Genomic DNA, 25,646 nt, shown 5'->3' with positions numbered 1-25,646 from the left:
GGTGGGTTGCGGGTTGAAAGCTGTGGGCAGCCTGTGTACCAGTAGTCGCCGAGAGCAAGCCAGGAGAAAACCACCTCCTCGTTTTGCTTTTCCACAGCGGTGTCGAGAAGCGAAGAGCAGCGGCAGCGGTGGCGGATGGACCGGTCGGGATAGTACAGACTAATCGGATAATCGCCTGTCGCATGCGCAAAAAACTCCCACGGTCTGCGAGAAGCCGGAAAGTCGTCGGGCGTGGAAAAGCGCGGTGACTGAAAGAAGGATGGTGAAATGAGGATACGGATCTCGTGGTTCTATATACGTTCGGGGTCGGTCGTTGGGTCGTGATGCCTGGGGGGACCTCTCTCTCTATGTCCAAAGTGCTGAAAGGGCAGGCTGGAGGAGGGGGAAGCCTGAGTCAATCGCCAAAAGCTGTTGGAGAAGCTTTCGCAAAGGAAGTCTATTGTGTGAGAGAGGAAAGAAGAAAAAAGCCGACAACAACAATTCCAACTATGGGCCGGCAAAGAAGCCCTTGTCGCGATAGGTCGGGCTTGGGTTTCGGCGCAAGGGTGCGATTGTCTCGGTCGCGGAGGATGCTGCGAAAGCTCTAAATGACAGCAGAGGTTACCGCTTCTTTTTTTCTGGTAAGGAAAAAAAAAGGTGAGTGTTCGCTGTGTTAGGTAAGGCACATTCAGATGACGGTACCTTACGGTGAGGCGTCAGGCGTCAGCGGGTTTGGTGCTTGGCTCGACTTGACGGTTCAAGGTTGTGTGCTTTTGGTCGTTGCACGTTGATGGCGGCGGTGTTGCTGCTGACTGCAGTTTGCTGGCTGGCTGCTGCAGACGTAGCGCGTCTCTCACTTTTTTTTTTTTCCTTCGTCCTCTTCCAAGGTGCGTGGTGGGGGGGATGATGTCGCTACCACGTCGTGTACTGTGGGTTAATGTGAATGTTTTAAAAGAGGCTAATTGGATGAGAAGGGGTTGTCTCTCCAAGTTAGGTATGTGCGTGTGCTTAGGTAGCAATTGAGACCAGTTCGTGACATGCACCTCACAAGAAAGAGAAACAAAAAGAGGGTTGAAGGAAATATAACAAGGCCGTTTCTTGTCCGAGTAAGAAGGGACCGCAGGCTCAAAGAGTCTAGAAGAATTAAGGTCAGATCTGAAGCTGCCTGGTGTCTGGACCGGGGGAACAATATCGTTGTTGTATTATCATTATCAGCCATGCGGGACTGAGACCACGAGAAACTGAGGATCCAGAGGCTCAGAGTTTACGCAGAAGACCCCGTCACCCGAGTGGAGCCCCCTGAAGGAAGAAGAACTGCATGCACCAGCCCACCACCGGCCACCGGCCACCGGGGCCTGGGACCGTCAAGGAGCCCCATCCAAACACCAATTCATAACGGGAACCGTGGTCGTTCGGGGGTCCTCGACTGGGACGGACGGGTCAGGATGAGGTCCCTTGAACACGGGACAGATCGTCCGGCCCAATCAACAATCACCTTCATCTCGATCCTCACCGACACTGTCACGATGTCACCTGTGAAAGGAAATGTGTTGGAGCCCATTGGCAGCGGTACCTACGGAGTACATATCATCATACTCAAAACTGAGGTGAACAATAAAACACCCCGCCATCCTGGCACCAGCTGTCAAAGCATCAATTCTCATAGCATCTTCCGAATGCAATGTTTGCACTTCCCACCCATATTTACCAAATACAGTATAACAAGGGTTCTGGGCTCGGCCGAACTGCCGCTTTCCTCCTCGGCGTTTCCCGCCGTCTCCCTCGAGGTCATCTCGATGACGCGTGTGGGGACCAGGCGGGGAGCTGGCCCCTTATCCGTACACTCTTCAAGGTAAGGTACCTTACCAACGTCATTTTACTCCGATTCCTAGCTTATTCTTCGATCTCAGCTCTTCAAGCACGGCCCATTCCCCAACTGCCAATTTTTCGTCGTCTGAATAGCATCGTGGGAACAAATAATCACCAACGGCTCTCCAAAACTTTGATTCTCGCATCTTTGCTTCGAATTTCAGGGGTATCATTGGTTTTAACTGGCCCATCATTGTCCCGCCCTACAGAGTCGCATTCAGAACCCTTGTTCCTGTCGAGGGTACCTACAGATACCCTGATATTTTCTCAGAAAAACTACCTTGCACCTCTGCCCGCAAGTGCCGAAGCTCTGGCCATCTTTGCATTCCGTGCCTGATCCCATTCCCGTCCGGAGTTTCCGCTCCGGGCCTCTCGCGATGCCTTCTTCTCCTCTTGCAATGTCCTGGCCTTTTCCCTGGGATCAATCACCACCAGCTCCTCCTCAGCCTTTTTGCGATAGCTGAGATCCTTACCCAGCTTATCCGCTTTAAAGCTGAGCGCCCGTGACATCCACCCTTCGTCGTCGCTGTCTTCCTTGGCGGCCTGATCCCACGCCTTGCAACTCTGGCAATCGGCAATAAAGTGAAGATCACAAAGTTCCGCTTCCTCGTCGGCCACCTTGTCCTCCTTGCGCTCCCCCTCCTCGGCTGCAGAGGTGGGTCCGTCTCCCTTCTCCGGAGCCTCCTCCGGCGGCGCCTGATCCAACTTCGACTTGAAAGCTTTCAAGAAATCGAGAGCTTGTTGGTCTTCACGGCTAGTCGTGTTACCGCCGGGCCTTCTCCTCCTCCCCCGGATTGACGTCTCGGGAATCATGCTTTCCAGTGCAGATTTCTTGGTCTCCTTGACCGGTTCGGAATGAAAGCTCCGCTTCATCGAGGCCTTAAGAGCGGCAATCTCCTCATTTGTCTTCTCGAGAGCCGTCTTGGTGTCGCGAACCTCAGGCTCTGGCGACGGAGAATCCTGAAGTCGGATAGGAATGGCGCTCTTCTTCTCTGATGACATTTCCTTTGGCGGTGCCGTCCGCTTCTCCTCAGCGGGTTCGGGCTCGGGCTCGTCTCGTGGCGGAGGTTCCGGCGCTTCCACCTTTGCCTTGCCTTTCGATTTAGACTTGGTCGACTTCTTCACGGCCGGTTCCTCTTCTTCATCCACATCCATTACTATTCTCGTGTCGAACTTGGTCTTCTTCAAAACCGGAACCTCCTCGGCATCGCCCTCGTCGTCCCCGAAGCTCAAGAGCTGTTTCCCGCCTTTCCTCTTCTTTTTCTTTTCAATGACCACAGTCTTGGGTGCCTGGGTCGCAACCCTTGACCTCTTGACCATATCATCGAAGGGGTTGACGAGAATCTCCACGTTTGTAATCTTGACAGGGTACGTCGGCCGGTCCGTGCCCGGAGTGACTTCCCCCTCGCCCATCTTCGCTAAATTGTATATCGTGTCGCCAGCTACCCGCCCGAACAGCGTGTTCTTGTTATTGAGTTCGTCTGCCTGATCGAGTGTGAAGAAGAACTGGCTGCCGTTCGTATCAGGACGACTTTCGTTCGCCATGCCCAGCTGCCCGCGCCGGTTCCATTTCAGCCGTGAGTGAAACTCGTCCTTGAACCCGATGCCCGTCGGACCGGCGTTGAGACCGCGTCGCTCATCCATTGGCCAGGGGTCCAGCTCGCCGCTGAATGCGCCGCCATCGTAGATGGACTCGCCGCCATTGCCGGTCCCCGTTGGGTCACCGCCCTGGAGAATGAAGCCCGGCACGAGCCTGTGGAAGATTGTGTTGTCGTAGTAGCCATCGAGGGCAAGCTGGAGGAAGTTTCGGCAGGTGAGTGGTGTTTGCTTGGCAAAGAGCTCGACAGAGATGTCGCCTAGGGTGGTGTGGAGGATGACGGACGCAGTCGGCTGCGGTTCAAGGTTGTAGATGGCCGACATCTTGGCCGGCCGTGGCGACGCTCTGTCGAGTTAATTGTTGTAATTATGGGTAGGATCGGGGTGAAAGAGAGAGGTTGACATGGGAGAGGGAGAGGTGCGTGGGACAAGTGGGTGGATGCAGCTGCAACCTTCGAAAGTTTCTAGATCGTCGTCGGCGAGGTAGCGTTGGATGGTTTATCGATAAGGTCACGTGCAGCTTCGTCGGGACGTCATCTGATTCGGTACCATTCTGTCGGTTCTACCTGCCGCACCCTTCACATCGTGTAAGTGCCTCCCGCTAGGCTGCATCATATCTCAAAATTATCCCATCTGAATACTCCCTAATAATGTGCAAGGTACTTAGGCCTGGCTGTCTCCTTTCTCACCATAAGAGGTCGGGGGAACATGGCCGAGAGGTATGAGGGGGCTGTCATAGTATTAACCCGAAAGTCCTTGAGCCTCACTCAACCTGACCTTTTGTTCAATTCCCCATTGATGACCTCTTTTTCTCCCGCTTTATCTACCTCTATATATGTTTGATCTATGTCCTGTAATATCTATAAGAATAAATTGAAGAAGCTGAGAGAGTCAATGAAGTGTATTTGCATCAAACAATTCGCCTAGTCTTTACACATCGACCTCCTCCACAACGTATATCCCACACGCACGGCACAATGCGTAGACTCCCCGAAGAAATCACCTACCTAGCAAGGTCAATAGGATTTATCTCGCCCACGTTACAGTAGAACCTAAATCAGAGAAGCCATAGTGGATAGTCTGAGTTGTATATCGGCTGCCGGTCTCCAAGAATTTGTGACGAGTTGAATTTGCTTGCACCTCGTCTCCGATACACCACCACACTATGAGAAAAAGCCGACTTCTTCCCTCTACACTATCTGGCAGACCTCTGGTATTCGCCTCTGTATATGCGAGTCAGAAGTAGCAGCACTCCCACTTCATTGCGACTTCATACAATAAACAACTTCAAGCAGCATGTCACATAGAGAAATGCCTTTCCAGACGCGTTCATCCATACGGCGGGCAGAGTCATTGAATTGCGCAGACACACTTGCTCACATGCCTGAAATCGCCCTCTCAAAGACGAGGGCTGCCGACAACCTCTCTTCGCCTCCCGAGCACATATATCAAAGGACGCATTCACAGCAAGGCCTTGGATACTTCCCCGAGAGCAACTGCAGGGAAGAAGGAAGCCATACGCCGCCTAGCAGCAGCATCGCGGCGGCTACAGTATTTACCTCGGGGCCCTCGGAGAGTAGCGACCCTGTCTCGTCACCGCCGCCGACAGGTCAGAGTCAGAGTGATGATCACCCTAGTGGCGTGGCCGATGAGGATCCACACGACTCGCAGGCGACGGAGAGCGCCCCGGAAGACGATACTTCGGGTCCTGAAGAGGTAGGGGAAGAGTAAGTTTCGCCCTTCCTGCGAGGTATAACATAAAAAGAAGGACGTTAACCGTCAGTCTACCAACAGAAAGCCTTGTTGTATCTGCCCTCGGTGCCCACGGCACTCAAAGTCCTGGGTGTGCCAGGAATGCGGCGACTCACTAGCTCCGGATGAGCTTGATGCCCCGTGCTGCTGCCCCGGGCCTGATGCTGAATCCTGTGGATCAGATTGCGAGGAGACGGAAGTTCAGGAGCATGTTAGATCAGAGTCACCTGGATGGGAGTCAGTATTGTAAGAAGCCCAGTCCCAGGAACAACATGTGGCGGCTCTTGGGTGTGCAATGTAATTTTCGTTTCTTTTCTTTTCCCACTTGTTGTGTCTATGATGATTTGTCTTTGGCAAAAGTATTTGCGACAATGAATGGGAATACCAAAGTGGCGTCCGCATAGACCTAGACGCATTATATGTGTTAGCAATGGAAATACACAACCTTCTCCAAACCAAGTGCTCGTGGTGACATACCTTGACGGCATCGGCGCCAATCTTGATCTTTCCCCAGGAAACGGCCTCATCCGGCCTGGCGCCCGCATCACTTCCGTCAAACTCCTGGCCAGTGTTGATGTACACGGCCGACTCGGCGCCGTTGCGCATTAGGCAAGCGTTCGCAATGTGATGCTTAATGACGCCGCCACCTAGGATAATCATACCTGCCCTCTTGGCGCGCACCGAGATAGTGTTGATCTTTCGGATATCCTCGACGATGTCGCACTTGAGCTGGCCAGGCGAGGTCTTGAAGGTGTGGAAGTACAGCATATCGCCCAAGCTCCCGTCCGTGAGCGCGGGGCAGAAGACGGGGATGTCGTTCTTCCACGCCCAGTAGTAGACGGAGCGCTCGTCGTTGATCTCCTTGCCGAGGCGGTGGATCATCTTGGAGGGCGTCCAGTTGATCTCGTCGTCGGTGCCCTTGCTGGCTTCCTGCTCCTCGTACATCTTGTCGAAGATGGGCACGACCCAGTCCTCGAAGGCGCGGTAGTTCGAGTTCGGGACGACGAGATTGCCAATTCTGTTCTGGCCCTTTTTGCGTAGGCCTTCGCCGTCGGCGCTAAAGGACGACATGTAGGTGTCGCCCAGGCACTTGATAAAGTCCTCCTCGATGCCGCCGGCGGTGGTGACGATGGCGGAGACGTGCTTGTGTTTGACCAGCCACCGGAAGACGCCTCGCATGCCGGAGGAGATCATGTTGGAGGTGTAGCCTAGGAAGATGGTGGTCTTGTCGCCGGTTTCTGGGTCTCTCCAGGCCCTCTTGAAGTCGCAACCCGCCTGTCAGCAGGGTGTCGTCTCACACGTGGGAGCAATAGAGGTGGCGGCTCACCATGTCATTGATGATCCGGATGGACTCGGTCAGAGACGAGGCTTGGAAACCCATGAATCTCATGCCATTGTAGAGACTCTCGGCGGTGATTGGCCCCTTGATATCGTCAAAGTCCAACTCCTCGACTTTCTGTGCGCCTTCGGGCATTTCTTCCGAGACGACAAGGACCGCATCGGTTGCTGCCGCCGGCGGGGCGTTGGGGTTCTCTTGAGATGCCATGATATAATTTCTGTAAATGAACGAATGAGGGAGGCACACCGAAATCAGGTTGCAATTGAGTTGCAAATGTGAGGGATCTCAAAAGTGAGATTGTCTCAAGCCCACCGAACAAAGGTACATACCAGTGAGGGGAGTGGCGATCTATAGCAAATAGTGGGAACACGAACCGCGGAGAATTGTGGATGGCTATCAGACAAGAACCCTGTGACTGTTTCAACCCAAAAAATAAAATAAAACAAGGTGTCTCTATCCGTACTCTTTTTCGTTCTTAGCAATCAGGGAACGAGGAACTCTGACGGGATATTGGAGCTGGCGTGGAAAAAAAGTGACCATCCACACACACAGGTACACACTTCAGAATGGCTCCATCCGGGCGGGTATGGGATGACTCCACGGCCGTGATGTTTAGAAAAGACGGACCCCACTCTGCAAAGAATTTTGACGGAAAGGTGGAGTACCAGGCGGCAGGGTCTGCCACGGCGCGCGCGCACAGGGACCCACCTCGAATTGTGAGTGCCCACCCATGCAGGTCGGGTCGTCTAATGGTAAAGCGACACGGCGACGGACGGACCTGGAGTGTGTGTGGTCGATGACTTTTGGTGCGTGGGAAGTGATGCTGGTTGGGTATTCATTCAATGCTTGCCTGGACAGAGACGTGGAAGAAGACACGATGGTTTCGAATTGCACAAAAGACGGGAGGCTCATCGGTGGATGTGGTACAAAGTGCAAGGTACCTTCCTCGAGATGATGTGGATTTGGTGACTACCTCAGTGGACTCTTGAGGTTTGTCTGTGGACACTTCCAGCTGGGCCGTGGACGGGACGGGAGAGGTTTCCATGAGGTACCAAGGTTCCATGACAAACATTTGAAGGGTACCGCATCTCTTGGAAACTGACCGGGAAATTGAGATTTCGGAGACAAGCAGCAGGCAGGATGACAAGCACAAGGCACCTCAAATTCGGGCAGGCATTGGATGGAAGGCAGGGCCAAAGACAACACCCTCAGGCTCGAACTGCCGTGGGTCCCGCTAGAAACCTGAAAGAGTCTAGCGCGTGTTGGCGGTAAAAGGCTGGCGCTGCCCCCAGCGAATTTGAGATCCAATTCAGCCCAGTGCCAAACCTGGAACTAAGCGCCACTGCACGCGAACCGTATTTTGCAGGCTGCCCCGAACGTGGCCGTGGCCGTGGCCGTCCAGTACCGTCCGTACCTACTGCCCGCTGGGGTCCCGTCTTCAATCCTTCAACATCACACGATTGCTCGCCAAAGTGCCCAAGTGTCGCATCTCCGCGCTTCATCACGACGACACACCAACCTTCGCCTACGAGCATCGCTGCCAACGGGACACCGTCCACACACAATCAACGTGCCGTCATCCACCCGTACATCATTACCCAGTGCAAAGCCATACGCAAACACACACAATAACGACCCGCTGTCGGATGCACCCACTCCCCGCCGTGCCCGCTACGCTACCTCTCTCACCTCCTGACCAGCGCCCGTCCTGACGCTTATCCGAGGTTGGGACCCGACCACTCCAAGGACCAAAAGTCTTCCATCGACCCACGACAACCAAGGTTCTCTGGTTCCACGTCCCAATCCAGACACATATGGTATTGGACCTTTATCATAGGCAACTTTAAGGGCTGTCGCCCGGCCTAGTGCGATGTGAGTAGACGATGCAACAAACCTAAATCTCCGACTTCTTCGAGTCTTCCATCAAAATTCCCACAACCCGCATGCCCGACCTAGACAAGCCATCGCGCTCGACGCAAATCGAGTCAAACACCTAGACCCTCCCGACCACCAGATGCGACCGCCCTTTGACCACAACAGGCGTCCTGTGGATGCGAGGCGGCCTCTCGAGCGACCCCTTCATGCTAATCACGATCTTTACAGGGCTTCGAGATATTCCTCGAGGTATGACGGGGGAGATCGCGGCGACCGTCGCTCCAGATCGCCTCGCGACCGCTCACCCGATCGTTACGAACGCGCATCCCAGTACAGTGATGGCGACCGCCGCCGATCATCCGCCGAGGCGCGCTCCAACACTTCAGCATTTACCAACAACAGAGATTCATTTCGCGACAACCTACCCCGTGACCCGCCACGGGGGCCCAAGGCGCTTTTAGATCCTCCCAGTGGACCCAGAGGCGGCGGCTATGCTGGTGACTTCAGAGGACGTGGCAGAGGTGGCCGTGGCCGCGGATGGGTTCGCGATGACAGCAGAGATCGCGGACGGGACCGCGATATCGATTTCAGAGACCGACGCGATGGGCCTTATCGAGACGAGAGAAGCCGTGAACGTGAACGGGACTGGGATCGACGGGATAGAGAGAGCTATCGAGGACGCCCACGCTCGCCTGGTAGAGGGCGCTCACCACCACAGCGAGATTTCCGCGATAGAGATCCTCCATTAGGCGTCGATGCCGAACGATCTAGGCGCGGCTCAAGGGACGGCGGCCCACCTTCCGCTGGCTCGTCCAACTCTGACCCCCCCTTCGGCATGGGTCGAGGTGGTTTTAGAGGAGGCAGAGATCGAGGACGCGGAGGATGGGAGAGAGGAAGGGGAGGAAGAGCTGGTTTCTACGACGACCGCGATCGCTTCGGACCTCGCAGTCGCTCTCAGGAAGGGCGATGGGGCCGCGATAGGGACGACCGCGACCGTGGCGACCGATGGGTTGATCCTGAAATTCGCAGAGACCCTCGAGACGAACCCCGTGATCCCCGAGACCGCGAGTTGCTTAGACCAAAGGTCGACCGAGAACGAGACAGAGGCATGTCTTCCCAAGCACAGTCGCCAAACACCAAGGACGTATCTCCGCCCCCGCTCGCCCCTTCAGCACCCGCTTTCGGCACTGTCCCTAGTCGAAACGGCCCGGCAGACGGATCGCCCATCATTGGCGGCACCGGCAAACTGCCACCCACAGCCCCCAGAGCCTTCAACTCCGAACGACCTGTTTCTGCCGGACACGGCGGCGGAGGTAGCGGCGGAGATTTCCCGGCACCCCCTACCGGTCCAGCAAAGATGAACCTTGTAGAGGGCAGCCCGCCTATCCCCTCTGGCCCTCGTGCCCAACAACAGAAACAGCAACGGCCCTCGAGTAAGCAATGGATAAATCCAGCACTGGGGAAGAAGGGCCCCCCCGAGTCGCCCAAGATTATGAGGTCTCAGAGCTTTGCGCAACAGCAACGCCCAGTACCTTTCCGTCATGAAAGCGTACCAGCAGAACAAGGTGACAACGACCGGCGTCCACGCAGTAGTGATGCGAAGGCCGACTCTCACAATTCCGCCAATGAAGGTTCGGTCAAGTCACTTAACCTTCCGGAACCTGGCGAAATTGTCATCAAATCCGAAAGAGACAGCTATTCTGCCAGAGGCTCCATGGACCGAGATATGGAACATCCGGATGATTCAAGGGACATTGTCATGGGAGGAACCGATAATCATGGATATCAGGAGCGTCGGAACCCTCCACGGCGGGAAGAGAAGTTCGACACAGCCGACAAAGACGACAGCGATGAGGGCTTAGTGGACGAGGACGAGGAAGAGACGAAGGAGCCGCCCAAGCCTGTAAAGCCTACAAAGGTGAGCCGTATGTCTGTGCCGCGAGTTCGATTTCTTCTCCCGCCCCAGGAACCCTCGGCGCCTGTCTCCGAACAGACGTCCGAATCCGATGACGACGAAGATTACGGAGAGTATTTCGCCATGGAAATCGCAAAGGAAGAGGCCGAATTGCAGAGATTACAGGACGCAGCCGACAGTACTCCGGACAGAATCATCGCTCGCTACGCTGCAGTCTCGCACGAAGCATTGGTAGCGCTTGTCACCGAGCCAGAGAGTCTTGTGGATATGCTTGGGCCGATCCCCGACGTCATCGAACCTCCGAAAGAAGCTACCCCGATTAAGTCACCGGTTGTGGAGCAGCGCGAAAAGACGCCCAAGATCTCGAGCCCAGTTCAGCAAGCCAAATCATCACCAAAGGAGCCTGCTGTGGTACCCGAGCCAATCTCCGTTGCTGTGTTCGCACCGAAGTCGGAGGAGCCCGAGGTTGAGAAGAAGCCCGAAGAGCCTCTCATCGAAAAGGAGGCAGACAAGGAACTAGAGAAGGAAGTGGAGAAAGAAGTCGTGGTGACAGCGCCTAAGGTGACTGAGCAAGAACCCGAGAAGGAGCCAGAGCCAGAGCCAACAACAGTCGTTGAGAAGCCCGCCGAAAAGCCCGTTGATAACCCCCTGGAGCCAATCGCCGAGAAAGTTGTCAATGATGCCGAGGAAGCCACAGACGGTTCCGCCGAGGAGAACTCTGAGAAGCCTGCTGCGAAACTAGCTGAACCTGTTGTCGAAATGGCTCAAGAAGCGCCCATGGTCCCTGCCTCGAATGAGCCGCAGCCAAAGACAGAGGAAATGGATATCGACGAGCCTGCCTCGGTTCTACTGGCACCCTCTCTCCCTCAACCATCCGAGCCGGCAAAGGATGTGGATGTTGCCATGGAAGACGCATTTGAGCCCGAGAAAGCCCCATTGGAGCCGGTGGTCGAACGCGAGGAACCCAGGGAGCCGGTCATGAACGGCCAGCACCTTCTGCTCCAACCGTCGAGTGTGCCGATGGAAACGATTGAAGGCGACAAGGGTCTGCCCAGCACGCCCTCGCAAATGGACGATGACGACGACAACTCTACCGAATCTGAGGACCCCGACGTGATGCTCATCGATAAGATCCGACAGTTCTCCACGACGCCCCCTCTCGACAGTTTACCCGATTACAGCTGCCGCCCTTGGAGCCGGGACCGGGATTTCTTACAGTCTCTCGAGTCAGATTCGATGGTCGACGATTTCATTCTGCAGCAGCTTGACAAGATCTCCCTGGAGAAGATGGCTGGACAAGGGGAGGTTCGCAAGGATTACGCCGAGAACTACATCAAGTACCTCGATTTTACAGTCTCGAGCGACCCAATCGCGGTCAAAAGCCGAGAAACCTTTATCAGCTGTCTGCCGACACCCGAGAAACATATTCCTATCCCTCCTCCCCCGGAACTTAAACCCGAAGGTAGGGGAGCTGGCAGAAGGTATGCGAGCGAACGAGACCTAGAGAGAGTTTTGCAAGCATCCATGAGGGAAGACGAAGAACGGAAAGAGAGGGAACAACGCGCCATGCAAGAGAAGTATCGCAGTGAGAAAGAAGCCGTCATTCCCGAGATGTACTGGAGACAGGAGGACCGGGACAACGAATTCTTCAAGGACACCACCGGTTTCACGCCTGTGGAGAAGCTTGTACCTGCCTGGCAGATTATGCCGCCAATCAACAACTTCACCCCCGAAGAAGCAGACCTCTTCGAGAAGAGATATCTCACGAACCCGAAGCAATGGGGAGTCGTCGCTGAAAACGTACCTAAGCGCAACTTCGGTACCTGTATTCAGTACTACTATCTGATGAAGAAGGATCTCAACCTCAAGGAGAAGCTTAGAAAGCAACCCAAGCGTAGAAAGAAGGGTAGAGGTAAGACCCGCTCAAGCGCGCTTGTCTCGGAGCTGGGCAACGCCGAAAATGAGGGAGAGGAGAACCAAGAGAACGGCGAAAACGGAGAAAGGAGACGTCCACGTCGTGCTGCTGCCCCGACATGGGGCTTCGAGCAACCGCCCACGGATTCCGACAACGCCACACCAGCCGGTACACCCGGCCGGCGCGGAGCCAAGGCTGATCCCGAAAAGGTCGACGGTAGGAAGCGCGGACGGAGGGCAGCCAAAGACAAGGAGCCGAAGGCGCCTAAATCTCAGCAGACTCTTGCAGCAGCACCCACGCCCGCTACAGGCAAAGGAAGGTCTCGCTCGAACTCTAGAGTTCAGAACACTGAGTTTCAGCCGCCTCCGCCTGTGCCTATGGAGAATCGTCTGCCCTCGCAATTCGAGGCCCCGGTTACCGGCGTTCAGCCTCCTCTGATTCCAACTCAACAACAACAGGCCCCTCTGGTTGTCCAGGAGCGCCCTGTTCCCATCACCCCTTCACCGATATCCGAAGTCATGGCGCCTCCATCACTACGGCCCGAGCCACCACCACCTCCCGCGCAACCGACCGTTGCGACTTTCGATATTGCTCAGCCGCAACCCGAACGTCGTGCCCCCAGTCAGGCGTCCAGCTACTGGAGTGTGTCTGAAGCAAATGATTTCCCTGGGCTACTCAAGTCTTTCGGTACTGACTGGGTAGCTATTGCGGGCCATATGGGTTCGAAGACAGCTGTCATGGTCAAGAACTACTTCGTCAGACAGAGAGACCAGGGCAAGACTGAGTGGGAGCAATTCGCTGCCGAGGCTGACGCGAAACGAAGCAGAGGTGAGAAGCTACCAGATCCACCACCGCCCACTGTCGGTGGACGCAAGAAATACGATTCAACGCCTGGGGCTTCGTCACATCGACCCCTTGCTTCCGCGCCTGCCACTCCCGCCCCGACGACTGCATCCGAACCGCCGAGCGAGCCTCCTGTGACAAAGGTCGAGCCTCCCGTCCAACAACCTGGAGCACCACCCTTTGGTCGCTTTGCGATGCCGATTACGCCGGCACCACCGACGCCGGCAGCGCAACAGCAACAGCAAACGCAACCGCCACAGCCCCTTGCTCAAGCTCCTCCGCCTGCCGTGGTTGCCACCCAGGCCCCTCCTCAAGCTCCTCAACAGGCGCCAGTCCCTGCTCAGCAACAACCAGCTGCCCAGCCAGTATCACAGTCAGGGTCGCCGGTTGCTCGTCCACCCCGAGCACCTCCTCAGCAGGCCTTTGGCTTCCAGGAGAGAGAACGAGAGTCGACCCAACCCCCTCAACCAGTCAGGATCTCGCAAAAGCCACCTGCGGCCCCAGTCACCGAGCCCGCTCAGCAGCGGCCTTTGGCTGCCGCACAACCTGTGCAGTCTGTGCAGCCTGACCCGCTGGTTGACCGACAACAGGCCGAGAGGCGACGTGAGATGGAGAGACAAGCCATTGAGCAGCAGCAGCAAGTTGAGAGACAGCAGTTGGAGAGACAACAGCTTGAGCGGCAGCGTATAGAGCAACAGCAGGTCGAGCGACAGCAACTGGAAAGGCAGCAAATTGAGAGGCAACAAATCGAGAGGCAACAGATGGAGCGTCAACAGCTTGAGAGGCAGCAGATTGAGCGCCAGCAGATTGAGCGCCAGCGCATCGAGCAACAGCAATTCGAACGCCAACAGCTCGAGAGAGAAGCTATCGAAAGGCAGCAGATCGAGCGACAGCAGATGGAGAGGCAGCAGATCGAGCGCCAGCAAGCTGAGCGACAGCAAATGGAGAGGCAACAGATGGAGAGGCAGAAGATCGAGGCACAAGCCAAGGAACACCTACGCCCGGCCGAACGTTCCCGCCTCAAGCAGGAGCCTGAGATGACACCGCCGCAGCATCATTACGAGCCATTCTCTTATGGTCAGCAACCGGTGCGCAACGTGCCGCCTCCTCGATCTGAACCACCTGTGGCAAGACAGCCTGCCGAGCCGCCGCGGGCAACGGCTACCCCAGTCCCGCAAGGCTACGGCCAGCCTATGCCTCAGCCAGGTGGACGACTCTTGGGTGACCCTCAGCCGTCTGTCTCAACACCCCCTGGCCAAAGGCCCATTGCAGCTCAACGACCTATGCCCACCCATATGGACTCTTATGGCACTCCTCCCCAGCAGCAACAGCCGCCGCCAGCAGCGGCCGCGCCCCCGCCTCGCTCGTCAGCTTCGGAGAACAGGAGATCCAACATCATGTCGTTGCTCAACGACGACCCACCAGCGGCTGCCGCTGCTGCCGCTCCTACACCCCCGCCTCAGCCCAAGCGTGTTAATGACATGGCCCAAATCAAGCCATCCCCGACGCCGCCACCACAAAGCATGTCTAGAGTACCTGTTGCCGCGCCGGTGCCGACTCCCCTACGGCCAGAGCGGGAGCCTCCTCAGGCAGCTTATCCCTATGGCCGGAACGCTCCCTCAGCTTCTGCGATGCCTCCTCTGAAGCCGACTTACACTGCCTCGCCCCAATCGCAGCACATGAGCGCCCCGAGATCAGCCATTGCATCTCCTCATGATGCGGCGCAAGCCGTCGAGAGGGACTACTACCGCCATCAGTACCACCAGCCTCCAGCGACGAACTCTCCTCAGGTAGCGCAGCCTTATCCGCCGCAGCCCCAGTCTCGTGATCCGCGTGACCCCAGGGACCCCAGAGATCCTTATCAACCTCAGACTACGTACCCTGCGTACGGTGCACCTGCTTCCCATGCTGGCTCGCCACCGCCTCAGTACGCCGTACATCAGTCGGCTTCCAGACGCGAAACGCTCCCCCCGCAAGGCAGGGAATCGGCATGGGCTCCTGGACCTCAGGGACACGTCATGGGCCAGCCGCAACCGCCGCAGCAGCAGTCTTCTTGGCCACCGGCGTCACACGCGCAGCCCGCTAAGCAACCTCAGCAGGCACCTCCTCCTCAAAACTGGGCCTCTCCGCATATGTCGGCGCAAAAGGCACCTCCGACGGGCTCGGCCATGCCGCAACAATCCTGGGCTTCCGGACCACCTCAACAGCAACAGCAACAACCGCCGCCGGGGCACCACATGTCGATGCGAGACGAGAGAGGTTCGGCCATGTACGGTCAGATCCCGCCTCAGCACCAACACCCAATGCAAGGTCGCTACCCGCCCGTCTCCCGCGCACCAGAGCCAATGCCGCCTCAAGGTCAACAGGCGTACCCGCCGCGGTATGCATCGACGCCCGCGCCTAGAGATCCCCGGGACCAGATGCCACCCCGGAGCTACACGCCCGTAGGATACGATTCACGTGGCCCGCCTCCGGGACCTTACCCTCCGGATCCTAGAGAGATGCAGATGCGCGAAATGAGCCGCGACCCCCGAGATCCTCGGGATCCTCGGGAGATACAACACCAGGAGATGCTCCAGCGCGGTCAACTGCGTCCACAAGATGGCTATGGGAGACAACCTGATCGATATGGCCGATAGAGGCATGTATCCGACTCCACTTCTTATCAAGCATGTATCAAAGAACCAAGAAAAAAAGAGAAGACTTTAACTACGGGGGGATGATTGGTGTATGGTGTGTTTTATGGTCTGGGTTAGAGACCGCAAGCCATAAGGAAACGCAGATGCAGGAATGTTTGGGGGCAAGGGGCGGACGTGTATTCATAGTGTTTCAACGCATAAAGCAGGAGACTTTTTTTTTTTTTTTTTTAACTTCAATGGCAATTTCATTCATTCAGAATGCGTCTTACCTTGGCTGTTTGATATCGCCGCTTTTCGTCCCTGGCAAGGGTGAGTGAAGTCTACGCTCACTTGGAGTGCATGTTGCAAATGGGAGTACTCCTCGATTCATCATCCAACCTCCCGAGTTGCTTGTCTCTTTACGTCTCTTATTCGTGAGTAATATGTACAACGTCGAATAAAAAGTCTCCCTCTCCTTGGCAACTCAACTCAAGACACACACATCGCCTCCTCGTCCAAGTTTCGTCATCTCATGATAATCACATCCATCCAAACGTGCGTCGCCAAAATGCACAAGGAGCCTGAATATACCGGCTCTTTCGAGTGTTTCTTCACCCGGAAGACCCCCGCCAACGCCTTTGCCTTGCCGTGCCGTGCCGTGATGATGATGCCATGTCCTGTCGAATTACCGCAGGGCCGTCCGTGTAAACGCCGACAGCAGGCCCCTTGGTTGTGACACGAGAATACCCAACCATTGAGGGGTATTCGTTGCCTCCCAAAACTCGTGTCCCCCCGTCCAGGTACGTATGCATGGCGCAGAATCGGTCGCCACCACATCAATCCCGTCTCCCTTTTTGGCCTCCTCCCATCCATTGAGCAGGTTTCTTCAATTCCGACAGTTGCGCCGGCTCAGTCGACCTTGTCACGGGGCCACAGCTTTGCAAAATCTGTGACTGGAAAGCAGAAGCAAGTATGCAACTAACCAGCCCTATCAGATATAAGCTTGCTGTTACGGGGTAGATCGCCAGCCCTCTCGACTGGCTGGTCTCGTACCCCGCAGCCCGGCGCCAAGATTTCCGCCACGCAATTCATACAATTACTCCGTACGGTTTCGGCCAGTCGTTCATTCAATCAGCGGTTTCTTCTGCCCTCCCACCAGACATAATCCCAACGTTTTGAGAGACTCTCGGTCGTTCGCTAAAACAATCGCCCGGGCAGGGAGCATAGGGTTGTTCGGGTCGACATGCGAGGCGTCCTTTGCAGCCTGTTCGATGGCGTCCATTTCCTCTTTACACGCTTGCTGGTCCATTGGACAAATAACCAGCGGCTGCCTGACGGTCAAATCTCTGGTCGATCCTAGCTGCGCCTGGTGAAGTCTGTGAGCATGGGTAAATTATTGCAAAGTCTGATAGACGTACCTTGACCGTCAAATAAAACTCAATCTTGTACAAGGTTGAGCTCGTCGTGAACGAAGTAACTTCATAGAGCGGAAACGCCGGTTTTCCTCTGCGAATGATGCCGTCCGGATCGCGCAAGTCCTTGGAGGGAAACACTAAGCCCAAATTTGTTGCATATCCAGCCTCGGGCATTTTCGTATTGACCAACTGCGTGTTCTTGGCAACTTTGTTGACCTTTTTCGTAGGCTCGTCGCCTTCTGGGTTGTACGTGATCTCCTCCTCGATGGTGACGGTGATCTTCTGAATCGTAACCTTCAACGCTTTCTTCATCCAGTCGGGATTGGGTACTAGTTTTATATAGACTGTTATCGGGTCTAGCGGGCCGTAGCTCCATTTGGGGACCGAGATGCCCAGTGTGACAACGCTTGCGTCGCTGACTTGCCTCGACTCTGGCTTGTTGTACATGCCGAAGGTTGACAAAGTGTCGTATCGCTGGAGTGGTATAGGAAAGGAGTATTTGTTCTGTAGGGTGTGTCCTTGTTGCACGGTAACAACAAGCTCGTAGTACGTCTCGGCCGTTCGGCTGGGGAGTTGCAATGATGCCGGGGGTATTCGTCGGTTCGTTTCTTCGCCACCTCTTCCAAACGGGATGAACAGGACGAACGGCAGATCCATCGCAATGACGCTCTCAGCATCCTTTCCTGATTGACATCTGAACAGCAGAAGCTCTTTGCCGACTACGTCCGTCGTTTCCCTTCTCGGGGTTCCCAGGTGCCTCTTCGCAACATTCTCGGCGGCGGGGTGTATTGTTTCTCTCCGCTGTAGACAAATGCGCACCAGCGAAACGGAAACGGGCATGGAATAGCCCTGTGATGGACGGATCTCGACTTTGCCTTCGATTCGGGGCTATATTGCGAGCAAAGAAACGTGTCAGCAAACAGCGCGCAAAGGGTAATTTGACCACATCAGCCTCCCCGACGTCATCACAGAGGGTCCAACGTACTAGCGTCGCAGAAATGCCCGGGTAGCCGACCAGAAAGCTGCTGTTGGGCGGACCAGAAACCCTCACGAAGGCGGCCATACTGGCTGGATCGCCAGAGTATCCAGAATGCGTCTCTCGTCGGCGTGAAAGTGGTAATGGCGTTGGGCGGATGATAGAGGTGAGGTTCTCATGTGTGTCGGTGGGCGGCAGTCGTGCTTCCTAGGCGCTGCGCGCGTTGCCGCCTGGTGGGTGTGGGGTCCAGACAGTTGAGTCCAAGCTATCGGGGACGTGCAACAGCAAGAGCAGAGCGCAAGGCCAAGCGGCGGCATTACATGAACGGATCGCAGTTGGCCGGTAGCCTGGGGTTTGGCTTCGTCGGGTCGGGCGCTGTGGGGAGTACTGCTAGCAGTGCGCGTTCCAGCGTCGAGATGGGCGTTGATGGGAGTTGGCGCAAAGTCAGGTCGGAGGGGTTGTAGAAAGCGGCGCCCTGTTCCGGAGTCTGGAGATGTGACCGGCGGGCGGTTGTTGGAGAGAGTGCGAAAATGGGGGGCGGAAAAGAAGAAGAATCGAGAGCAGTGACCAGCAGAAACAAGACCTCTCAGCCCAGGCCACAAGGTCGCACGACTTGTGTACCTCAGCAAGGTGAAGCAGCTAAATAGGGCACCTAGGTTCTGAGTGGGTGCAGCTGGGCTGATGCAGCTTATTCTCGCTTCTGCATCGATTTTCCCAAGACAAGCATAAGCAGCAGCAGTGGTCGCAACGGAAGCAGCAACACGCGAGGCTCGCTCGGTCAAATCGGGCCAGGGATGCTCTGGGATGAGTGGTGGGTTGCGAATGGAGTCGTGCAAGTGGCACACTGAGCTTGGCGATTTGAGGGTGGACGGAGTAGACACCACAGCTTTCTCGAGGTAAGGTATCTGTACGGAGTACTCAGACGTATTGGATCCGTACAGACGTAGTAGACTGGGAGGCTGGTTGTTGGTGGAGGGGCCCGATGTGGCGGGGGGCTGTGCGGGTAGAGATGGGCACTGCACACGGCCCTTGGTCTGTCTATGCCAACTTTGTTTTGCTGATCCGCCGTTGTTTCCGCTGTCTCGTTGTCTTGTGCCCTTTCTTCCTTTCTTCCCTTCGTTGTTCGTCTCTTCCTCGGAGTGTAAGAGGTGTTTGGGGAGTACACTCAGCTTCCCATGTGCACCAATGCGCGTCGATATGGGTGTAAGATGGCAAGTCCCCTGTTGGTATTCGTGCAGTACTGACTGGCTGCTATGCTGGGCTTTGCACTGCAATGGATCAGGCTCCGAAGGCGGCAGTTTGCGCTCTGTGTGGGATTCGCTTCACTCTCCCCTGGTGTGTCGATGTTTGTAGTGATTGGGCAGTATGCTGCTCAGCCGCTGAGCTGTGGGTTGTCTACCAGGGGGGTGAGCAGCAGAGAGATGAGAGGATCGGTACAAGGAGTATACTTGGGGGCTTCGTGGTGGTACTGCCTCTTCCTTTGAGCCACACTTGAGATGAGTGCGTCTGTGGCAGTATGGGACTTGGAAAGCAGAGCCCGGTGTCCAAGTTGGAGGGCCAGTCGTCGTGATGGCTTGCGTGTCGGATAACGGTGTCTGAGCGGGAATCTGGGGGGATGTTTTGGTTTGGATCGGTTCCTTGACCAACAGGTGTCCAACGGCGGAGGGAACGGGAGCCAACATTGCGTCTTCCAACGAAGCTTTCTGGATCATCTGTTTTGATTCGACTCAAATTAGCGGCTGGGACCAGGAAGAGGTACTCACAAGGAAGTAGACTTAGGGAGAGATACTTACCTACCTAGAAGCCTAGAAGGGGTAGGGGGTTAAGGACTAGGGAATGATTGCTGGGACGATTGGCGCACTGGAAAGATGCGGGGAATGCCTCCAACACGATTGCAGTGTGTCGTGTAAGTTCTAGCTCTACCTTACCCTGACAGCCTGAGAGCAGAGCCTTGGCACCTATCTGGGTAGGAGCGATAACAGAATGTGGAAAGTGGGAAGCAGATGGCTATTTCCTGTATTCGCATACCCGGTGTTTGGGATTGAGGCCGTGGTTATTGCAAGTGCACTGGGCATCGATTTTTGTATTTTCCCATGTTTGGTAATAGAGGATTTCTAGGCGAACACCTTCAACATGAGCAGCCCAACTCAAAGCCGTACCTATACCATCCTCCCTGGTACCTTATTCATCGATATGTAGTTTCGTATCTGAACACACGCGTTCAATGTACTAAATTATTCACCAAGACCAGGACATTTCTCTTGTCAACTTCCAAGGTGCTTCCTGGCTGGTAACGTCATGAACCGAGTAAGCACTTGTAATAACGTGGAGATTAACAGCCGCGGTGGTGTTTCAATCTTTTCATGACGCGACTCGCATGTCATGAACAGCGACAAAATCTAGTCGACATGTCTTGCTCATCGTGCTCTATTTTCGGATTACCAGTATTCGTCTTCCTCAGCTTCATCTCACTACCGGTCTCTTCCGGTCTAGGCGAGAAAATTTCGCTTTGTACATAAGCACGTATAAGCTGTTCACCTGCTTCGTGTATCCGTATCATCCGTATAGCTCCTCAGCTCACCCACCCTGGAAGGCTACCTTGGGAATGGCTCCATGGTCCCTGAAAATTTGGGGGCACTGAAGCTTCGCCATGCCCTGCACAGCCCTGGGCACCCCGGACTTACGAACAACCTCAAAAGGTGTAGGGTCCATAAGAGCGGGGAGCAGGGGTGAGCTTCCCAAAAGCTGCCCGCCCGCCCCCGAGTTCCAATCACAGACGACACCGGCCCTCGGGATCGATCCGAGTTTCGAACTTCAGGACCTGACTTGCTGACTCTGTCCCGGACCTCAGGCTCGGGTTGTCAGCACACCTTGTTAATCATCAGACTGAATCTGCGGCACGGGCTCTCGGTGCGTCATCTTGGGTCTGGACATGGGATGGACGATGTTATTTTGCTCGTGATGAGGTGCTTGATGCCTCTCAGGCGGGCGTGGGTCGAGATGCACGTGCCGTCTGCCCCGAGACCTTAATTCCGCCATCACGTGCTTCCATTGCTCTCCTTGAGACTCCCTCTAATGTGCCTTACGTAAGGCAGGTTGTCATCGCCATCTTATCACCTAATTCCGGCCTGATTACGTATTCGTACCTTACCTTAGTCAACTTCAATCCCGCGTCGGTCTTAATTCTGTCCGCATCCTGCAATGATGCCCACATTTGCGGACTCGCGGGGTGTTATGTAATGCGGACCTTTGTCCGCACGACTGTCCGTCAGGAGCTTGCAGCCAAGTCGACAGAGCCTAGCTGTTGAAATGTTTGGTCGTTACCTAACGACGGACCGTGGAGTACGGGTATCAGGCTCAGAAAACAAGGTGCTAGGAAGTATCGACTACATAGAACCGTATAGGAAGTGCTCAACAATGCTCTTATTCTCAAGTTGTGAGCAAAGAGCCACGATGAATTTCTGGCTCTCCAGAAGACAAAATCTACAACTACTTCTGGTGCATCAATAGCAATCCCACCGGGAACTTGAAAGAAGGTGGGATGGCATCGATGCCACTAAACTTTAATTCTAAAATCCAGAAATTCCCCTAGCAAATGCGGCTTTAAGGTCATTAGCTCCAGGCATTCCGCATCCCATGCGGTCAGTGCGGCCGCGTCGGCCGCACCCCCATGAGACATCGTCATGTAACTAACTTCAAGACATGGGGTTGACGAAGTAAATAAATACTGGACGAAACCTCCCATCACCTCGAATTATAATCATCATCACCATCAATCAGATTAACAAGAACGCACAGAAGAACCATAAACTCCAACAAACAACCTACTCCACAATCACGAAGAAGACGTATAAGTCCACAGCTACAAATCACAAAAATACACCCTTCTCTCGAAAAAAGCAACCATGTCCATCCTCGCACCCTACGCCGAACAACACAAGCACACCTCCGGTCCCAACGACAGCCGCCCCACGGGAGTCCAAATTGTTGAAGACCAAGGCCTCGTCGGAAAGTGGACCGATAAAGTCGTCATCGTCACCGGCTGCTCCCCCGGCGGCCTCGGCCCCGAAACCGCTAGGGCCTTTCACGTCGCCGGCGCCGATGTCTACATCACCGTCCGCGACGTTGCCAAGGGCGACGAGGTCGCCAAGGATATTCTCTCGGATGGCAAGCCCGGCAAGGTCGAGGTCATCAAGTTGGACCTCGGATCTCTCGAGAGCGTGAGGGAGGGCGCCAAGGCGTTCCTGGCAAAGTCGGACAAGCTGAATGTCATTGTGAACAATGCTGGTATGTGATATTTGAGGAGGGGACGGGTGAAAAGGGGTCTCAACATGAGCTAATGTAACGAGCAGGAGTCATGGCCTGCCCCAAGGGAAAGACCGTAGACGGATTCGAAACCCAATTCGGCACAAACCACCTCGGTAGGCACTTCAACTCACGATGCCAACAGAGGGGGCTCCAATTCCACTAACACCCAAAATCCAGGCCACTTCCTCCTCTTCCAGCTCCTCAAGTCAACCCTCCTCGCCTCCTCCACACCAACCTTCAACTCCCGCGTCATCTCCGTCTCCTCCTCGGGCCACCGCGGCGGCCGCATCCAATTCGAAGACTTCAACTTTGACCACACTGTAGAGTACCACCCCTGGGCGGGCTACGGCCAGGCCAAGCTCGCCAACATCCTCTTCGCCAACGAGCTCGACCGCCGCTACGGCGCCCGCGGCCTCCACGCCCTCAGCCTCATGCCGGGCGGCATCGAGACGCCCCTCCAGCGCCACCAGCCCGAGATCATCGAGATGATCAAGGACCCGGCCGTCCACAAGATCATGAAGAGCCCCGCGCAGGGGGCCGCCACCTCCGTCTGGGCTGCCGTCGCCAAGGAGTGGGAGGGCAAGGGCGGCAAGTACCTCGAGGATTGTGCCGAGGCGGAGGCGGTGAAGCCCGATGCTGGGATGCTTGCTCCGGGGTACGCGCCGGCGGCGTTTGACCCCGAGGCGGAGAAGAGGTTGTGGGTTGAGAGTTTGAAGATGGTTGGGCTCGAGGACGATCAGTGATTCTTGGCCTGGGGGTGGAAAGGGGGAAGAAGTTCTTTGGGATGATGCTCATGACGATGGTTTGAAAAAGAAGTAGCATGCACATATCGTTTATAGAATTTGAAGTTTTCACTCTGTACTTCGCGCTGCCATTGAGAACTTTGGATATTCCAGGTTAAAATCGCGTGAACGATACGCTTGAGAGAGTTGGGTTCACTCCGACGATCGAAGCTAGAGTTTCAGTCCTACAACATGGGCTTACAACATGGGCATGACTTTTGCGGAACAATGAGAGGGTAGGTTGACCCCCTGGGTAGCTTCATCAGTGCTCCATGGAGTTGTAGAAGGGCTTCCGCGAAAGTGTCGTGATAGTCACAGCAACAGTGACCGAACAGATTGATGGCCTCTTTCGAACGCCAACTGACCAGCTTATCGTCGCCGCGTCCGGCAGACCGGCTCCGCTAATCACAACAACAGCCTCATATGACAAAGTGCCTCCCAGTCTAGGCATTTCCCTTGGATCTTCGTCGTGGTATTTGATATCCTTCTCGTCCCCCCCTCCCTAGCCATCTACCTCCATGGCATCACCATTTTCCTCCTCCATCAAGTCTATCCTCCTCAGGATACTCTCCTTCCATATTCTGTAATCCCTGCGCTTCTTCTCGCTCAAGAAATCATACCGCTCCAGAAACATTGTGTCCGCCCCGCGTACAGGCGCCTTGTACGCACCCGCATTATCCCCTCCCCGACCATGGCTATCAGCAATCACATGGCCCGCCTCAATCACATCCCCCAAACTACGATACCAATCCGCGTCCAACCATCCCCGCTCCGAGACCTCCTTCACCGCAGCATCAAAGTCCTTGCTCTTGACCGGCGCCCACCCCTCCCACGCCTCATCCTCGTCCAACCCGCGCGCATCAACTTCCTCCCTCGCCTTGGCCAAAAGCTCCAGCACCTGCTTCCGTGCAGGGACGTAGTTCTCCCGATCCACATCCTCCCCCGTCGCCAGCTTCCGGACCTGCTGCGCCACAAAGAAATACACGGCGCCGCACAGCGCGGCCAGGTTCTCCCGCACCCAGGCGTCACGCGTCCGCAGCCCGCCGGGGACGACGACGTACTCCATGCCAGCCAGCATCGTCGGTGCCAGGTGCTTCTGGTTAGTTTCCCTGCACATGAGGCGGATCGTCGGCTGGATCCAAAAGTGGAGGCCCGACTTGTCGGACGGGTAGGCGACTTTGCCTGTGGATTTCGTCGGGGTGTTGGGGACGCTGCCGTTTGCCGCCGAGTTGCCGCCGGTTCGGAACTGCGCGAGGGATCTGTCCTTTGTCGGGGTCGGGCGGTGCGGTGTCCTGACGGGGGAGTCGACGCCGTGGCGTTGCCTGTTGCGCGGGGTGCCGTTCTTGCCTGGGGTGCGGTTGAGGGCTGTGTTGGGGAGGATGTTGTCGAGGTGGCTGTAGAGGCGCTTGTAGATTCGAGGGGGGATTGGCGGTCGGGGTTCGATTGGGGGGAGGTCTAGGCTGATTTTGAGTCTGGCAGAGTGCGTGTGTTAGTATCTCCCTCGAGCAGAAGGGGGTTGTGCTTGGGTGTGAGCTTACCTATCGCAGGCGATGTGAGCGCATGCGTATAGCCGCCCGATTTCCTCGTCTGCTTTTAATGTGCTTGCTCGGTGTCTTGACTGTGCTAGTAAGGACCCCGCGAGTTCTACCAGGGAAGGCGGCAGAGCTGAGCCGTGAGTTGGCATCAGCGAGAGGAGCGTTTGTTCTATGGATCGATTCATTGTGAGGAGTGAGATTGTATAGGTTGAAGAACTTTTGGCGCAAGACGCGTCGAGGCGCGTAGGAGCTGGATATCAGCCCTGAGACTCTTGGCACGCTGCTTTATGCGCGGCTGCCTCAATTGGTGTTCGCTGCGTTTCTCTTTTCTTCCTATGCTGGCGGGCAAGGTCGGAGTTGGTTCTTGGCGTCAAGTGTCAAGCTGGAGAAGAAAAGGGTTCGGGAGCTGAGGTGGTGTTGAGAATGGGTTTGTTGCGTCACCGAGGCACCCAAGCTTAATTGGCACGCCGCGACCCCGGGTCTAGAATGTTTAAGCCCCGTGGCCCCCCCGCGGGCCCCTGTCAATCGCCGATCTGTGCGTCTGCCGCTCCCTAAAGGCTAAGGGACGGAAGTGTGGGAGTGTATGAGGCTCCGAAGGCAATCCCCTGAATTGGCCATGGCGGAACGCCACCTGTTCCTGTGAATATTCCCATTCCCCCGTTCCTGGTTCTCCATTCCCCATTCCAGTCCACCGTGTTCTCCTTAGCAATCCGACACCGCAAAGTTCCCGCCTTGGCCTAGCTATTTTTCAGCCTTTTTTTTTTTCTTAATTGAACCTTGATTTGAGTTAGGTACTTAGATACCGTACCCATCGATCTGCCCCCCAAAAACCTTCCATTGGTGGCTCTTTGTTCAACTTCAGCGGCGCCTAGCTCCCATTGTGTACCTCATTCAAGAGTGTCTGACCTTTTGTCTGCAATTGTTACACG

The 25,646-nt window shown here is 55.6% G+C and overlaps 7 protein-coding genes across 7 annotated transcripts; 3 read left to right on the top strand and 4 right to left on the bottom strand.

Moving 5' to 3' along the window:
- Nucleotides 1-2,124: 2,124 nt before the first annotated feature.
- Nucleotides 2,125-3,768, bottom strand: CABS01_15973 (cyclophilin type peptidyl-prolyl cis-trans isomerase/CLD; the record flags this gene model as incomplete). The annotated part of the gene is made up of 1 exon (XM_060549305.1): nt 2,125-3,768. One exon carries the CDS (start codon nt 3,766-3,768, stop codon nt 2,125-2,127), a length of 1,644 nt encoding a protein of 547 aa, XP_060390763.1.
- Nucleotides 3,769-4,824: 1,056 nt separating this feature from the next.
- CABS01_15972 (uncharacterized protein) lies at nt 4,825-5,175 on the top strand (the record flags this gene model as incomplete). The annotated part of the gene is made up of 1 exon (XM_060549304.1): nt 4,825-5,175. One exon carries the CDS (start codon nt 4,825-4,827, stop codon nt 5,173-5,175), a length of 351 nt encoding a protein of 116 aa, XP_060390762.1.
- Nucleotides 5,176-5,530: 355 nt separating this feature from the next.
- On the bottom strand, nt 5,531-6,742 carry CABS01_15971 (deoxyhypusine synthase; the record flags this gene model as incomplete). Its single annotated transcript, XM_060549303.1, has 3 exons — nt 5,531-5,602; nt 5,674-6,471; nt 6,524-6,742. The coding sequence occupies 3 exons, from the start codon at nt 6,740-6,742 to the stop codon at nt 5,531-5,533; spliced, it is 1,089 nt and encodes a 362-aa protein (XP_060390761.1).
- A 1,807-nt stretch (nt 6,743-8,549) lies between these two features.
- CABS01_15970 (myb-like DNA-binding domain-containing protein) lies at nt 8,550-15,722 on the top strand (the record flags this gene model as incomplete). The annotated part of the gene is made up of 1 exon (XM_060549302.1): nt 8,550-15,722. The coding sequence occupies one exon, from the start codon at nt 8,550-8,552 to the stop codon at nt 15,720-15,722; it is 7,173 nt and encodes a 2,390-aa protein (XP_060390760.1).
- A 1,102-nt stretch (nt 15,723-16,824) lies between these two features.
- On the bottom strand, nt 16,825-19,087 carry CABS01_15969 (arrestin; the record flags this gene model as incomplete). The annotated part of the gene is made up of 4 exons (XM_060549301.1): nt 16,825-17,067; nt 17,120-18,004; nt 18,102-18,299; nt 18,413-19,087. Coding segments are annotated over 4 exons (2,001 nt in total), but the record flags the coding sequence as incomplete, so codon positions are not given.
- Nucleotides 19,088-21,997: 2,910 nt separating this feature from the next.
- Nucleotides 21,998-23,143, top strand: CABS01_15968 (short-chain dehydrogenase; the record flags this gene model as incomplete). The annotated part of the gene is made up of 3 exons (XM_060549300.1): nt 21,998-22,379; nt 22,445-22,513; nt 22,578-23,143. 3 exons carry the CDS (start codon nt 21,998-22,000, stop codon nt 23,141-23,143), a joined length of 1,017 nt encoding a protein of 338 aa, XP_060390758.1.
- Nucleotides 23,144-23,684: 541 nt separating this feature from the next.
- CABS01_15967 (origin recognition complex subunit 6) lies at nt 23,685-24,902 on the bottom strand (the record flags this gene model as incomplete). The annotated part of the gene is made up of 2 exons (XM_060549299.1): nt 23,685-24,654; nt 24,721-24,902. The coding sequence occupies 2 exons, from the start codon at nt 24,900-24,902 to the stop codon at nt 23,685-23,687; spliced, it is 1,152 nt and encodes a 383-aa protein (XP_060390757.1).
- Nucleotides 24,903-25,646: the final 744 nt, after the last annotated feature.

Source organism: Colletotrichum abscissum, assembly GCF_030869225.1.
Source record: "Colletotrichum abscissum strain IMI 504890 chromosome Unknown Scaffold_78.1, whole genome shotgun sequence".
In the NCBI taxonomy this organism is placed as follows: Eukaryota; Fungi; Ascomycota; class Sordariomycetes; order Glomerellales; family Glomerellaceae; genus Colletotrichum; species Colletotrichum abscissum.
This window is presented reverse-complemented; position numbering and strand designations above follow the sequence as displayed.